This window comes from Pongo abelii, chromosome 23 (genome assembly GCF_028885655.2).
Source record: "Pongo abelii isolate AG06213 chromosome 23, NHGRI_mPonAbe1-v2.0_pri, whole genome shotgun sequence".
Classification (NCBI taxonomy): Eukaryota; Metazoa; Chordata; class Mammalia; order Primates; family Hominidae; genus Pongo; species Pongo abelii.
Genome location: NC_085929.1, coordinates 52,222,134 through 52,238,683, shown reverse-complemented (window position 1 = coordinate 52,238,683; position 16,550 = coordinate 52,222,134). Strand labels below are relative to the sequence as shown.

General features: G+C 38.1%; 1 protein-coding gene across 5 annotated transcripts in view; it reads right to left on the bottom strand.

The window, feature by feature from the left end:
• ATXN10 (ataxin 10) overlaps positions 1 to 16,550 on the bottom strand; it is a 170,732-nt gene that overhangs the window by 128,212 nt on the left and 25,970 nt on the right. For all 5 annotated transcript variants that reach the window (XR_010139423.1, XM_063722670.1, XM_063722671.1 and 2 more), the window contains 2 exon segments: positions 13,911 to 14,007; positions 11,467 to 11,625 (listed from right to left, as the gene is read on the bottom strand). Coding sequence is in view for 4 of the 5 variants with exons in the window: in XM_063722670.1 (XP_063578740.1) it covers positions 11,467 to 11,625; positions 13,911 to 14,007 (256 nt within the window). In the remaining variant the exon portion in view is untranslated.

Below are 16,550 nucleotides of genomic sequence, written 5' to 3'. Positions count from 1 at the left end.
TCGGGGTGTCCAGTCTTTTGGCTTCCCTGGGCCACACTGGAAGAAGAAGAATTGTCTTGGGGCACAGATAAAATACACTAACAATAGCTGATGAGCTTAACAGCAACAACAATAACAACAGCAGCAAATAAGAAAAACAACTCATGTTATAAGAAAGTTCACAAATTTGTGTTGGGCAGCATTCAAAGCGATCCTGGCCCGCATGCGGCCTGCAGGTTGGACAAGCTTGATCCACATCATCATGTTTATATAATGTATGAAACATCAGTCTGTACTGATATTTGTCTATGAGTTCTGCCCATGGCTGAAAATCAGGTGTTAAAATCTCCAACTATCGCTTCTGCTTCTGGGCATAATGGAATAACAATTTACCCCCTACCTTAAACAACATAAAACCAGACAATATATATAAACAGTTTTTAAACAGTAGGCAACAGACTGGGTCTGCTTCGCTTTGGAAATTTTCTTCTTGAAAAACCAAAAAACTCCTAATAAATGTTCAATAAATGTGATTTGATCAATATGTTTATAAAATCCTGAAGGACTTAAAATAGTAGAACTGAGACATCATAAAGGAAGGACTAAGTTCTGCATGCTGGAATGTGTGGTTAGGCAGCAAAAGTTGAAGTAAAAAAGTTGTCCATGGATGGAGCAGTAAGGGTATAGGGATTAGGGCAAGGACGGAGGAAAAGGGAAGACAGGTCTCAGCCATGACAGTGCTCTGTTGCTGGGACCACCAACATCATCTGAAACAAAAATGAGAGTGAATCCACACTGCAACCTTTAAACCAACATAAATTCCAAGTAAATCAAATACTTAAATAACAAAATTGAAATGATATACTAGAAGAAAGCCTTGGTAGAGGAAAGGCCTTTATAGCTATTATCAAAACTACAGAACACATTTTTTTAAAAGACTGATAAATTCATCTACTAAAAAAAATCAAAAACTTTTACATAAAAAAGTACCATAGGGCTGGACACAGTGGCTCACGCCTATATTCCCAGCACTTTGGGAGGCCAAGGTGGAAGGACTGCTTAAGGCCAGGACTTCAAGACCAGCCTGGGCAACATAGCGAGACCCCATCCCTACAAAATAAAAAATTAATCAGCCAGGTGTGGTGGTATGCACCAGCGATCCCAGCTTCTTAGTGGGCTGAGGAGGGAAGATTACTTGAGCCTGGGAGATTAAGGCTGCAGTGAGCCATGATTGCACCACTGCACTCCAGCCTGAGTGACAGAGACTCTGTCTCAAAAAAATAAAAAATAAAATACCACGAACAAAGTCAAAATACAAAAACAGAAAAATATATGTATTTTATTTTATACGACGGGTGATATCCCTAATGTAGAAAATACTCCTATACTCTGATAAAGATCAATACCCCAATAGAAAAATAGGTAAAGAAAATTAGAATACACATAAAAGAAAAAAAAGGTTCTCCAACTCATAAGAAAAATACAAAATAAAACTCTGCAAGAAGGCCGGTTTACACCTTGGCAGAACTGGCAAATCCAAATCTTGCTAACACTGTTAGCAATGATGTGGGACAGGGGAGTTGACACTGGCACAACAGCGATGAACGACAACCTGAAGTGTTTGTCAAAATTATAACAGCACATTCCTTTTGACCCAGAATTGCACTTATGAATTTATTCTACAATCATACTTGTCCACATGCAATATGACATGTGCAACCAAGGCTATTCATGGCAGTAGCTTCTAGTCGTGAAAAAATGGAAACAATCAGAATGCCCATAGAGAAGAGACTGATGAAATAAATCCTGGTATATTCATACAATGAAAGATCTTTAATTGAGGAAAGTCTTTATATAGGAATATGGGAAGATCTCAGAAATGTACTATTTAGTGAAAAAAGCAAAAAGCCCAACAGTGTGGGGAGAAGTAGGGGATGTGGCTGGAAGAACTAGGTAGATGGCTGGGGGTAAACTATGCATTTTGATATCTGAACCACATATTGTCTATCAAATAATTCAGTACGTAATGTAAGCAATATATACAGGCAAAGAAAGCTCACACTTATTTCTACTTAATAACCATTCAGCTAAAGAGTGACAGTATTTCTGTATCTTGGTGGAAGCACCATTCAGATGAACCTGGCTCCTCGGGCTTTAAGGACGAGGAACGGTCACGTAGGAGAACTCAGCTAAGTTCTCCTAAGGAACTCCTCAGTTTAATCTTGAAATTCATCATTTAAATGTCATCACAGAAAAGCTAACATTCACAAATCACATTGTTGATGTCAAAGCACTAACTACACTTTACATCACTTTCCACACTTGCTAAAAAACAAAATGCATGAAGGTTTCTCTTCTCATCTTTTTCCTTCTCTCAATCTTTCTCATTTATTATTGATTTTAAAGTACGTGAACAGCTGCAGGCAGATGAATCAGCATCTGCATTACAATACTGATATACAAAATAGAAGGTAGTAAAGGTCACTGTGTGGGCATCGAGGAGCACATGCCAACAGACAATGAAAGGCAAACTCCTCACTGGTAAACAGAGACAGTCCTAAAGGCGGGGGGTTTCAGGGAAATTTTTTTTTTAATGAAGGTCATCTATTATCCATATCCATACATGCATACAATGGCGACGCTATACTCACAATATGAGTAAAATAGATTTCAATCAGTTCAAAAACCTAGAAAATGTTTTTATACCTCATGAACAAATTTTGATTTAAATGTGCTATGGAAAATAAACGCCACTCTCCTTTGTTGTGAGATCTGGGAAATCTAACCCACGGCTGCTTAACACAGCAATTTGGACAAAGCTTACAAAGCTGGTCTAGAAAATAACCTCCCTTCTCCTGTTAAAAGAGTTAAATAACATTTCCAATGGATTAAACGTGAGTAGCATTAAATTAGAAAAATATCAGTCCACTGATTCAATGGCGATGCTTCCTCTACTAGAAGAAAATGAGTTATAATCTGAAAAACATATAAATAGATTTCCTGAATCTACATATGCCAGGCACTGGGGGAAACGTATTACACACATGCACATCCCAGCCACCCTTCCTTTAATGTCGTCCTCTAAGGGGGCAGTGGGTGTAAAGATTAAGAGCACAAATTTTGGTCTCACAAAGAGCTGAGTTTGAGTCTCAGTCCAACACTCACTGGCAGAGTGACACTGGCTACGCTGTCTACCCTTCAGTATCAAGGTATTCTGCTTCTCCTGTTTCCAGTAATAATGTATCAGAATTCAACTCCAACAAAAATCAAAGAAATTAAACTATATTTACCTCCTGAAGCAAAAGCAGATAATGAAAAGGACATGCATTTGCCAAACACTGACAGTTCTTGTGGATATCTATCTTGTGGATATCTTATCTGTTCAGGAGAACCAGATAAGCCTGAAGTGACTGAAGGACAACAATGCCACCAATCACTAGACTTATTCAACAAATACTACTACCAAAAACCCTTCAATGGATGGGGTTGGCAAACTTTTCCATAAAGAGCCAGATAGTAAATATTTTAAGCTTTGCAGGCCAAATGGTCTCTGTCACAACTACTCAACTCTGCCACTGTTGCATGAAAGCAGCCGTAGACAATATATAAACAAGCTTGGCTGTGTTCCAATAAAACTTTATTTATAGAAAGAAGCAGTGGGCTGGATTCAGACCATGGGTCATAGTTTGTCAACACATGTTCTAGGTGATTTGGATAGAATGATGACCAGGACAAACTCCAGGGCCTTATGGAGCTAGTCCTACATTCTAGCAACCAACAATAAACAAGAAAGCAAATAAGATTTGTATAATGTTCAATAGTGGTAAGTGCTATTAAACAAATGAATAAAATAGAGTAAAGCGATACGGGTTTAGAGGAAACACTACTGAACATAAAGTGCTAGGAAGGTCTCTCAGTCAAAATGATAGATATTTGAACAGAGACCTAAAAAAGCTAGCCATGCAAAGATCTAAAGGAAGGTTCCAAGCAGAAAGACAGCGGGTGTAAAGCTTCAGGACAGAACAAACTTGGAGTATTCAAAGAAAAACAGTAAGACCAGATGGAACTAATGAGCAGGACTAAAAGTAGTAAGAAATAAGATGAGGTGGTCAGTCAGACGCCAGGACATGACAAGTACTTTGGATTTGCTTCTAGGTTGCAATAAGAAGGCTGAACGGTTTATTTAAGCAAGGAGTGACAAGAGCTACAGTAATTTTTAAAAGGTCACTCTGGCCACTGTGTGATGATTCAGAGGGCAAAAGGAGAGACAGAAAGATGAGTAAGAAAGTTCTGGCAGTAGCAATGAAAGATGTCTATGGCAGAGGAGGTGTGAAGTAGGTGAATGTGGAACACATTTTGAAGATAGGGCTGATGAGTATAAGTGGGTGAGAGTGAAAGAAAATCAGGAATCAGATTCCAGGCCTCAGCAAATGAGTAAATGGTGGTACCAGTCACTGAATGATAAACATTGGTAGAGTAACAGGAGGTGTTATGCGTGGGGGAAATCAAAAGTTTGGATGCAGCCTTCATACATTTCAGATGCCAATTAGAAGCACATAATAGGAAGCTGTATATGTAAATCTGGAGCTTCAGCAAGAGGACAAGGACAGAAACATAAATGTGGAAATCATCAATTTAGAAGAGGTATTTAAAGCTGTGGTATGAGATGAGGTCACCCAGAGAATGAGCAATAATGGAGAAGAGTGGTCTGAGGACCAGCCGTGGGCCATGCCAACCCTGAGCAGGCAAGAACAGGAGCCAACACAGGAAGCAGGAAATGTGCCTTACAACAAAGCCAGCACAGGAGAAAAATGAGACAAAGATGAGACAGATACTGATGACATCTTTCAGCCCTGGATTCACCGTGCCTTCACCCAATGACCCTGGAATTTTTCAGTTGCATAAGCCAATAAATTCCTTTATGTGCATAAACCATCTGAAGTGGACTTCAGTCACTTAGATTCAGAAGAATCATGACTAAAATAATGCTTATCACATGCCAGATATTATCTTGTTAAGGATCCAATAACAAACAACACTAAATCCTGCCTTACAGGGAGCTCACAGTCTAGTGGACAATTAAATGCGCTAAGTGCCATGAAAGTGGAATGCATGGCTGTTGTGAGCGAACAGAAGAGGGGCAACAGATTCAGACTACAAGAGGATGGACAATTATGTTTATCTTCCTAATATTGTTACACTTAAGCTGATAATAAAATGTACATGCATAAGGCAAGACACATCTCTACAGAATACAAAATAAATCAACTAGATAACCCAAATATTAACAAAAAAGAATGCACTGCTCCCAGTTATAACTTCATTTTTGTAGTGAAACTGGGTAAAAGTTCAATGGATTAATAAAAGTTTAGGCCGGGCACGGTGGCTCATGCCTGTAATCCCAGCACTTTGGGAGACAGACGGGGAGATCACCTGAGGTCAGGAGTTCAAGACCAGGCTGGCTGACATGATGAAACCCCGCCTCTACTAAAAATACAAAAAATTAGCCAGGCGTGGTGGCGCACGCCTGTAGTCCTGGCTACCCAGGGGGCCAAGATGGGAGAATCACTTGAACCCGGGAGGCAGAGGTTGCAGTGAGTCAAGCTCACACCACTGCACTCCAGCCTGGGCAACAGAGTGAGACTCTGTCTCAAAAAGAAAAAGTTTATACCAAAAGAGGCTAAAACTGAAAGAGTTCACGCCTCACCTTTGAAATGCAGACCTCCTCTCTGAAAATTGGTAATTTTCATAACACATGACATGGTATTAATAAAAATGGGATAGGCCCTCGAGTTTGGCATCACTAGCAATCCTGCCTCTGCTATATGCTAGTTGTGTGACCTTGGTCAGGCTGGTTTACTCTGCTTAACTTTCATATGTACATAGTAGCAAAACACAATTCACAGGATGGCAGCAATGTGAAAATGAGATTACACAGACAAAACAACCAACACATCACAGGATCAGCACAAGGCAGTCCTACCTCTTCCTCTACTGTGTAATTCTGCACTGACTGACCTAACCTACCAGTGCACATTTACTGGACTTTCAGATTTAGATGAACTCAAAATAGAATCCCTGGATTCATCTAGGGTTATCTAAGAGCATGAAAACATCTTTCACACCTACAAACAAAAGAACAGACATTTTTAGAAAGACATTATCCCAATAATTCAAACCAAGTAGTGCCAAAGACTTTCTCGCCTACACTTTCCTATATCTCTAGTATACTCAAATAAAAAAACCCAAAGTTATTGCAATCACATTTGCCCTTTTCTAAGAAACAAGCAAAGGAAGAAAAGAAAACATAATGAAACCATGAATTCTAAGACCATGTAGTTTTGTATTATTTGCCACCTATCTCCTAAAATGTAGGGGAGAAAAAAGGCAGAAAGTGGGTTTTCTCCAATTTCCAGGGATGAGTTTATTTTTAACAGCAAAAACAACAATTTTGTCGGAAGCTTCTGGATATTTTGTGATCTCATCGTTTGTTACCAAATGTAGAGTTCCTCTCACACAAATCAAAGTATTCCGCACCTGGACTGCAGAAGTGATCATTTAACCACTACTAGATCCATCCTTTGTTCCTTTCTGAATTCCTTCTAGTGGTCTCTAATACCTTTAACTTGAGCTATTTATATTTTATATTATATTATATTGTATTATATTAACAGATTTTATATTTTGCCCTTTATGACCTTTTGCCCTTTATTCCAAGCTGCTAAAAAAAAAACTGCAGATGATTAAAATACAGACCTAACGTACTCAACAAATAAAACAGAACTCAGCTACAGAAAATTTCTCTAAGTAAGTTGACTCTAATGATTGATCCTGTCATGTTACATTTGCATACAAAGGGAAGTTTTCTAAGTTAAACACATCATTGTATGTACCAACTTCTGTTTGTTTGTAAATCTTAATTGAAATACAAATGAATATTCAGAAAAAGAAATAATTTCAAAATTAGGTATAATTTCAACAGAATGATAAAAGATTATACTGAAAGAAGCCAAAATTGAAAAAGCTCATACCTCACCTGTGAATGCAAGTGGGCTTACAGGTGGCTCAAGGCTTACTCCCTGGAGAAAATCTGTGGCCTAATCACACACTGACTACTATGTGCAAAACATACGTAAAAATAGATTTTTTAAAAAACGGGATATTATTAAAACATAAACAACAAAATTTGTGATAAATTTTATAATGAGAAAGGGTCAATGCATCAAGAAGGTATAACAATCATAAATATAAACGTGTGTGTGTGTACTTAACAGAGCGTGAAAATAAGGGAAGCAAAAACTGACAGAACTGAAGGAAAAAATGGACAATAATTCACTTTCAATAATGAAAAGAACTAGAACAGAAGATCAGCAAGGAAATAGAAGATTTAAACAACACTATCAACCATCTAGCCAACCAGACCTAATAGATATCTACAGAACATGCCACCAAAACCAGCAGCATACACATTCTATTCAAGTGTACACGGAACATTCTCTATGACAGACCATATGTCAGGCCATAAAAGAAGCCTAGGTAATGTCAAAACAAATGAAATCATATAAAGTGGGTTCTCTGGCCACATGGAATAAAATTAGAAAACCATAACAAAAGGAAATTTAGAAAATAAACAAATATGTGGAAATTAAACAACAAACTTCCAAATAACCAATAGGTCACAAGGGAAATTAGACTATAATTTGAAATAAATGAAAATAAAAGCACAAACACCAAAATTTACAGAATACTGAATTATGGGATGCTAAAGCAGTTTCTACCAGGAAATTTGTAGATGTAAATGCCTATATAAAAAAGACAGAAGATCTCATATCAGTAACTTAACCTTCCATCTTGAGAAACTAGAAAAAGAAGAGCAAACCAAACCCAAAGCAAGCAGAAGAAAGAATATAATAAAGATTACAGCAAAAAGAAATGAAATAGAGAATAACAGTAAAGAAAATCAACAAAACCAAGTTGGTTCTCTGAAAAGAGCAAAAACTCTAACAAACCCTTAGCTATAGTGAACAAGAAAAAAGAGAAGACTCTAATTACTAAAATCAGGAATGAAGAGGTGACATTCCTACCAATCTTACATAAATAAAAAAGTTCTAAGGGTCTACTACTACTATGAACAATTTGTGCCAACAAATTAGACAGCCTAGACCAGTGGTCCCCAACCTTTTTGGCACCAGGGACTGGTTTCATGAAAGACAATTTTTCCATAGACAGGGGTGGGGGGACAGTTTCAGGATGAAACTGTTCTACCTCAGATCATCAGGCATTAGTTGTAATAGATTCTCATAAGGAGAGTGAGACCTAGATCCCTCCTCGCATGTGCAGTTCACAATAGGGTTTGCGCTCCTAAGAGAATCGAATGTGGCTGACGATCTGACAAGAAGTGGAGCTCAGGCAGGAATGCTTGCTTGCCTGCTGCTTATCTTGTGCTACGTGGCCCTGTTCCTAACAGGCCATGGACAGGTACCAGTCCACAGGTCGGGGGCTGGAGGACCCCTGGCCTAGACCAAACAGGCAAATTCCTAGAAAGACACAAACTACCAAAACCAACTCAGCAAGATAACAATCTGAATAGACCTGTAACAAGTAGGGGCCGGGCGCAGTGGCTCACACCTGTAATCCCAGCACTTTGGGAGGCTGAGGCGGGTGGATCATGAGATTAGGAGTTCAATACCAACCTGGTCAAGATGGTGAAACCCCGTCTCTACTAAAAATACAAAAAAAATTAGCTGGGTGTGGTGACGGGCATCTGCAATCCCAGCTATTCAGGAGGCTGAGGCAGAGAATTGCTTGAACCCAAGAGGCGGAGGTTGCAGTGAGCCAAGATCGTGCCACTGCACTCCAGCCTGGGCAACAGAGTGAGACTCCATCTCAAAAAAAAACCAAGACCTGTAACAAGTAACAGGTTTGAATTAGCAACCAAAACCCTTCCCATGATAAAAAGCCTAAGACCAGATGGCTTCACCAGTGAATTCTACCACATATTTAAAGATGAATGCCAATCCTTTACAATCTTCCAAAAATAAAACAAAACAAAACCTCATTCTGTAAAGTCAGTATTTACCTGATACCAAAATCAGAAAAAGAAATCACAAAAAGAAAAAAAACTACAAACCAATATGCCTTATGAATATAGATGCAAAAATCCCCAACAAAATATGAACCAAATACAGCAACATATAAAAAGGATTATACACTATGAACAAGTGGGATTTATCTCAGGAATCCAAAGTTGATTTAAAGTATAAAAATCACTGTTAGACAAAGTATTAATAGATTAAAAGACAAAGCCATATGATTATCTCAACAGACACAAAATATATTTGATAAAATAGACTTTCATAATAAAAACATTCAACAAGTAAAAGAAAATCAGTAGAAGTAGAAGAAAAGTTTATCATCCTGAGCAAGGGCTTCTAAGAAAACCCCACAGGCAACAACACACTGAAAGACTGCCCTGCTAAGATCTTAAATAAGACACATATGTCTGCTCTCACCAATTCTACTCAACATTGTATTGGAATTTCCAGTCAGGGCAACTAGGCAAGGAAAAGAAAGAAAACACAACCCAACTGGAAAGAAAAAAGTATTACCTACTTGCAGATGGCACGGTCCTGTACAGAAAAAATCCTAAGAATCACATACACAAAAAAATCTACTAAAACTATAAATAAGTTCAGGAAAAAAGATTGCAGGATACAAGATTAATATATAAAAATCAGTTGTATTTCTACTCATTAGCAATGAACAATCCAAAAATGAAAGAATTCCATTTGCAATACCATCAAAAAGAATAAAATACTTAGAATAAATTGAACTAACGACACCCAAAACTCAGACTAAAAACTACAAAACATAACTGACGAAAATTTAAAAGGTCTAAATAAATAGATGAATATCCTCTATTCATGGATTGGAACACTTAATCTAAGTAAGATGGCAATATTCCCCCAAGTTGGTCTACAGATTCATGTAATTCTTATCAAAATTCCAGCTGTTTTTTTTTTTTAACAAATTGAAAAGTTGATTCTAAAATTAATATGGAAACAGAAGGGACCCAGGACAACAAAACTTTTCAGAACAAAGTTGGAAAACTCACACTTCCTGATTTCAAAATTTACTATAAAATTACGGTAATCAAGACAGTGCAGTACTGGCAAAGAGAGAAAATGGACTGGAAAAAAAAAAACAAAAAAGCACTGAACAGAGCCTCAGGGACTTACAAAACAACAACAGAAGACTAACACTTGTATCTTCAGAGTCTAGGGGAACAGCTCCACATAGCGCCCTGGTGACCTTGGATGTATCCATATATACCATGCATGCCAGAGCTTGAACAGCGGCTAATCTGAGTCTTGCCTGCTGAATAGCTTGTGATCCTTCTAGAACCCGAGATGGGAGAGGCCTGAGGCTCTGAGGCTGTATCCTTTTTGTTCTTCTGTCTCCTAAGGGAGGCTGTCATGAGACAGGTTCTAATGAGTTCGCTGCTAATGAAGTACAGAGCTTTCTGCCTTGCCCCTCTTAGCATATAAAGCCTCTTTAAACAGGCAAGAAGGGCTCCTCAGGAATGGGGCACCTCACAATTCACATCCTAATCATCCAGGTCTTTGTGGTGTTTGGGACAAGGATCAGGAGGAGCTGGCCCCTTTGCCTTCTTCTTTTCTCTGTCTATGTAAGTAACAAACTGTCTAAACCTAAAAGTAGATTGTTGTAACTTGTATTATTTTCACAGTCCCATCAGTTGAGCCACAGCCTTGGCCCTGCCTTGGACTGCGTGTGCGCCTAAAACATGGAGTCCCAGAAGAAGTGGAGAGAGAACAAGGGCCTGAAAAAAGGTATTCAAACAAATAACAGCGAAAATTTCCCAAACTAACTTCCCCAATTTGGCAAAAAACATAAATCTACTGATTCAAGAAGCTGAGGAAACCCCAAAAAGAGTAAACCCAAAGAAATCTTTGCCAATACCATAATTAACCTCTGAAAAGACAAAGAAAAATCTTAAAGCAATCACAGAGAAATAACACATTATGTATGAAGGGTGGCAGTACATTATGTATCAGGAGGCAATTTGAATGGCAGTCACTATCTCATCTGCACAGATGCTTACAAGGCTCGCACCAACCTCTGATCTAATGAACTAGCTACTGCAGCCACAACAGTCTGATCTGTGCACTCCAAATGTGCCTGGGCATTTCACACTGTTTTTTCATACACCAAGAATGTCTTTCCCGCTCCTCACCACCTTAAAGAATTCTCTTTGTCCTTAAAGGCTCAACTCAAGCCTCACTTTATTCACCTCATTCACAAGTTCTCTAGACTCTGCTCAAAATCTTTTCTAATTCTGTCAACACATGTTAAGTTTTAACTTATCGTTCAATTATCACAATGTCCAAATTTTTACTTAAAACCTCTGCAAGGAAAGTGATCTGTCAGGATGCCCCAAAGCAATCAAATTTCTAACAAGACACTTACGGCCATTCTGATTCAGGATGTTTTTGGTAAGCATCTATGACATCAATTGCAATATTGAGGTTTTCCTCCAGTTCTTTCATTCTTTCATGATTAAGGGATGTAAACAAAATCATTGAAGAGTAGGCAACAATTTTTTTGTCCGGATGATTTAAGCAAGACCTTCCAAACAAGGAAATGAGATTGTTAGCCCAATTTAGTAACGTGATAAAATAAAACACAAAAATAACAGTAATACCATTAGCAAATTCACTACATGCTAATACTTTTGAAGATTTAAGGGAGAATTATAGCACTTTAAAATAAGTAGATTATTTACTGTAAAAATAGTAAATATAAACTTAGTCACAATAAAAAGTATCCAAAATATTAAAGTTGAAGTTGACATAGAACTCAGAGGGCAAAAAGCAAATAACTTACCATTAGAGAAAAAGGTTAAAATGATTACATTTATAAAACATTAAAATGTTCATTCTTGTTAGAAAGAAAAAATCAACAGGTACAAAATGATACCTCAGCGACTGCTGGCACTGCTTTAATAGTCCTCAGGGACAAGATCCCTATAGAAGAGATGGTATAGTGGGGCAAGAAGTAGAATTTGGAGTCAGGAGCCTCTCGCTATAACTCCTAGCTCCTCTAGCTATCAGCCAGCTGACCTGGGGAAGGTCACTGCCATATTGATTGTCAGTTATATCACGGGTTATGCAATATGGCAGGATTTTTTTTTTTTCATTTAAACTTCATAATACTCTTCTGAAGGAGGTATTATTCATATATTTCAGATAAAGAATTTGTTAGCTTCACTTGGCCAATAGCACAAAGCCAGCACCTGACAAAACTGGAATTCAAATTTGGTTATATCTGTCCCATAAATGCATAAAGAGTGAAGGCAAAAAACCTCTCTTAATATGTTTTCTGGTATAAAAAATAAAATACAATAACAAAACCTTCTCTATTTCATAGGGTTTTTAATGACGATCAAACGAGATCATCTAAAAGCAACATGTAAACTGTTAAGACTTCTCTGACTGTCCTACACTTAAGTCTCTCCCTTGTTTTTCTATTACACCCTGGATTTACCCTAATTACCTTAGTTCTTACATCACAACATGTGTCTGTTCCTTTACTTCCCCAACCAAAGAATGAGATCTTCAGGAATAACGAATATATAAGTTACCACCATATTCTAATCATCTATCCCAAAACCTGGCAGATATTAGGTATCCAAAATGTTTTAACGGAATGAATTCTCAAAAATAAGCGATGTCTATTTCTGTAGCTTGAATTTCATAATTCTCTTCTTCCACCTAAGCTCAAATATCATTAATATATGTAACATTAATATATATACACCTTCAACTCTTAATTATTTGCAGGAATTTGAGAAATTCCGTGAGCTACAAGTGAATTAGAATTTATCCCATCTTAACGCTATACTTCACAGAGGAGCCCAGGAAAGCTGTACAACAAGGAAGGGCATCACGGAATTTAAGCAGCACAGTATTCACAATGAGCATAGATAGGCTTTGGATCCAGATGGCAGCAATGGGTTTACACTCTACCTCTGCCATTTACCAGTGATGAGCTTCAGGTCTCTCATCTGTCCAAATGGGGAGACAGTAACACTTACTCTGCAGGCTATTGTGAGAACAGAAAAAATATACGGATAATGCCCTGCTGTGCTGCTTACACTGTTGCAACCACCAGAGTCACCCTATTCATTGGCACCAAAGCCTGGATTCGAAGCCAGGCCTCCCACTCCCAGACTGTGCCTTTCCTACTAGGTATACTGACTCTATTGCCTGCTCACCTTTTACCTCAATGCTCAATTTCTTACGAACAGAGCTGGTTTTTAAGAATCACCAGAAAAAGTACCAGGATCCAATCCAGACAAATGGAATGGTTACCCACATCTTACACTGATAAACGGACTGATTACTCACTTCTTACATGGATAAACTGATTGTTTATCCACATCTTCTTATCTTCCAAAACATACAGCATTGTGCTGAGCATATCAGTATTCAATACATAAACAATTTTAATTCATTGCCCATACTTTGATGTTCTATTTTAATTGTGTTTCTTATAAATTTCAGTGTCCTTAACAATATTACTTACTTTATCCATGACTTTATTTTTGTAAAAGTAAACTGATATACAATCAAGGGCACAAATCTTAAGTGTACATACAGCTCAATGAACAAAGTTTGGATATGTATACATCCATGTAACCACCACCAAGGTCAAGATATAGACGAACACTTCCAGGACCCAGGTGTTTCCCTAGTGCCCTCTCCCAGCTGGTACCCACCCACCAAGAACAACTACTATCCTGAACTCTATTACAGTGGGTTACTTTTTCCTGTTTTCAAACTTTATATAAAATGGAAAAATATAACCACAATCTTCTCACAAGTTACAAAAATTCTTATCAATATACTCACAAAAACAGTTCTGGGAAAGCATGCACCCAAACAATAGACTGGGAATCTTCATTCCGTGAGGCAACGTTGCCTAAAAACTGCAGGCCACAGCGAAAAGCTAAGAATATATAAAAGTTATAAATAAATAAATAAATAAATGATTAAACACAATAAATAAATGCATCTTAAGAAATAGTCTCCATGTTATTAAACAGAAAGTTTCTGCTTGCTTCTTTTAAAAATTAAAGTCTGTCTCCACAAGTTCACTTTGGGAATAACATGAATATGCCGTGGCTGGGAATGGTGGCTCATGCCTGTAATCCCAGCACTTTGGGAGGCTGAGGCGGGTGGATCACTTGAGGCCAGGAGTTCAAGACCAGCCTGGCAAAATATGTCAAAACCCCATCTCTACTAAAAGTAAAAAAAATTACTTGGGAGGCTGAGGCATGAGAATTGCTTGAACCTGGGAGGCAGAGGTTGCAGTGGGCCAAGATCATGCCACTGCACTCCAGCCTGGGAGACAGAGTGAGACTCTGTCTCACAAAAAAAAAAAATAATAATAATAATATGCCTTACCAAAACAATATACTCTACATACAAAATTAATTAACTTATCGCCTGGGTGCAGTGGCTCACACCTGTAATCCCAGCACTCTGGGAAGACGAGGGGGGTGCGGATCACCTGAGGTCAGGAGTTCGAGACCAGCCTGGCCAACGTGATGAAACCCCGTCGCTACTAAAAATACAAAAATTAGCCAGGCGTGGTGGAAGCCGCCTGTAATCCCAGCTACTTAGGAGGCTGAGGCAGGGAGAATTGCTTGAACCCAGGAGGTGGAGGTTCCAGTGAGCCAAGATTGAGCTACTGCATCCAGCCTGGGAGACAGAACCAGACTCTGTCTCAAAAAAGAAAAGAAAAAAAAAGATTTCTACTGAATATTTTAGAATATTAACACTCAGATCTATATAAAACTGAACATGCAAAAAGCCAACAGTATAGGTTGATCTGAAAACCAACTGATCCAACAACTCATCAGGCATCTAAGATTAATGCTCGGGATCAGAACATAATTCTGAAAAGGAAAAGGCTTAAAGATGTCCTAGACACAAGAAAAGAAAACTCCAGACAGGTACAAATGACAGTTTACCAAACAGCTTATCAACTGATCTTTCTGTAAATACTGCAAATGTTATGAAGACCCTCAAAAATCCCAACATTATTTTTACAGATTAAGAAAGAATAAAGGCCAAAAACAACACCAAAATCTCAATTAAAATAACTCATGCTTGTGTTTACATCAAATGTGATGGGCATAATATATTCGTCATACCACTGCAATTATTCCCTGAAAATAATACTCTAAATATTATTTTGACAATGTAATTACAGTTCTTACCTCAAGTGTGGTAACAAAAAACTGGCACACATACCCTGCTAAAAAATCTACCTAGAATAAAGTTCTCACAGAGAAAGAGTCAAAAAAGTACAGGTGCTTTGTTAGGAACCAGAATACTTTTTAAAAGATTATTTGTATTAGGTTTGAACTAACACACCATAAAATTTTTTCTAACTTTCACTGTGGAATCCAAATTTCATTGCTGAATTCCAACTAAAATTCGGTCATTTCACTAGCTGCCGTTTTCAAGGTGATGAGAAATATTACTTCCTTTCCATTTTCCTTCTTGCCTCAAGAATATCCTTCCAATAATATCTGTGGCTAAACACAAGCTATCTACTAAATAGGAACACAACTGAAAAATTAAATAAGACCTGAATAAACAGAGAGATGTTCCATATTCATGAACTTGAAAACTCAATAGTGTTAAGATGGCAATTCTTCCCAAATTGATCTCTAGATTCAATATTATCCCAAGTATCTACAATGTATAGAAAACCTTTACAATGCTACAAGAAATAGACACAAACAGCCCGATTAAAAACTGGACAAAGGACTCAAATAGACATTTCTCCAAAGAAGATTTACAAATGGCCAATAAGTACGTGATCATTTAGGAAATGCAAATCAAAACAACAATGAAGTACCCCCACTTCACACCCACCAGGATGACTACAATACAGGAAGAAAGAGTCAGCAAGGATGCAAGAAATGGGAACATTCATACGGTGTCGGTGAAAAGTCATATGACTCAGCTGCTGTGGAAAAGTCTGACAGCTCCTCAAATGTTAACCAGAGTTACCATATGACCCAGCAATTCTATTCCTAGGTACCCAAAAGAATTAAAAACTGATAAACAATTGCATGTACCAGCACGTTCACAACAGCCATTACTCATGATAGCCAAAAGGTGGAAACAACCTAAATGTCCAACAATGAATGGATAAACAAAATGTGATATATCAACACAACGGAGTATTATTCCACCATAAAGAGGAACAAAGTAATGATACACACTACAAGGTGGATGAACCTTAAAAACATTATGCTAAAGGCCGGGCGCGGTGGCTCATGCCTATAATTCCAACACTTTGGGAGGCCAAAGCGGGCGGATCACGAGGTCAGGAGATCTACCTGGCTAACACGGTGAAACCCCATCTCTACTAAAAATACAAAAAATTAGCTGGGCGTGGTGGCGGGCGCCTGTAGTCCCAGCTATGCGGGAGGCTGAGGCAGCAGAATGGCGTGAATCCCGGGGGGCGGAGCC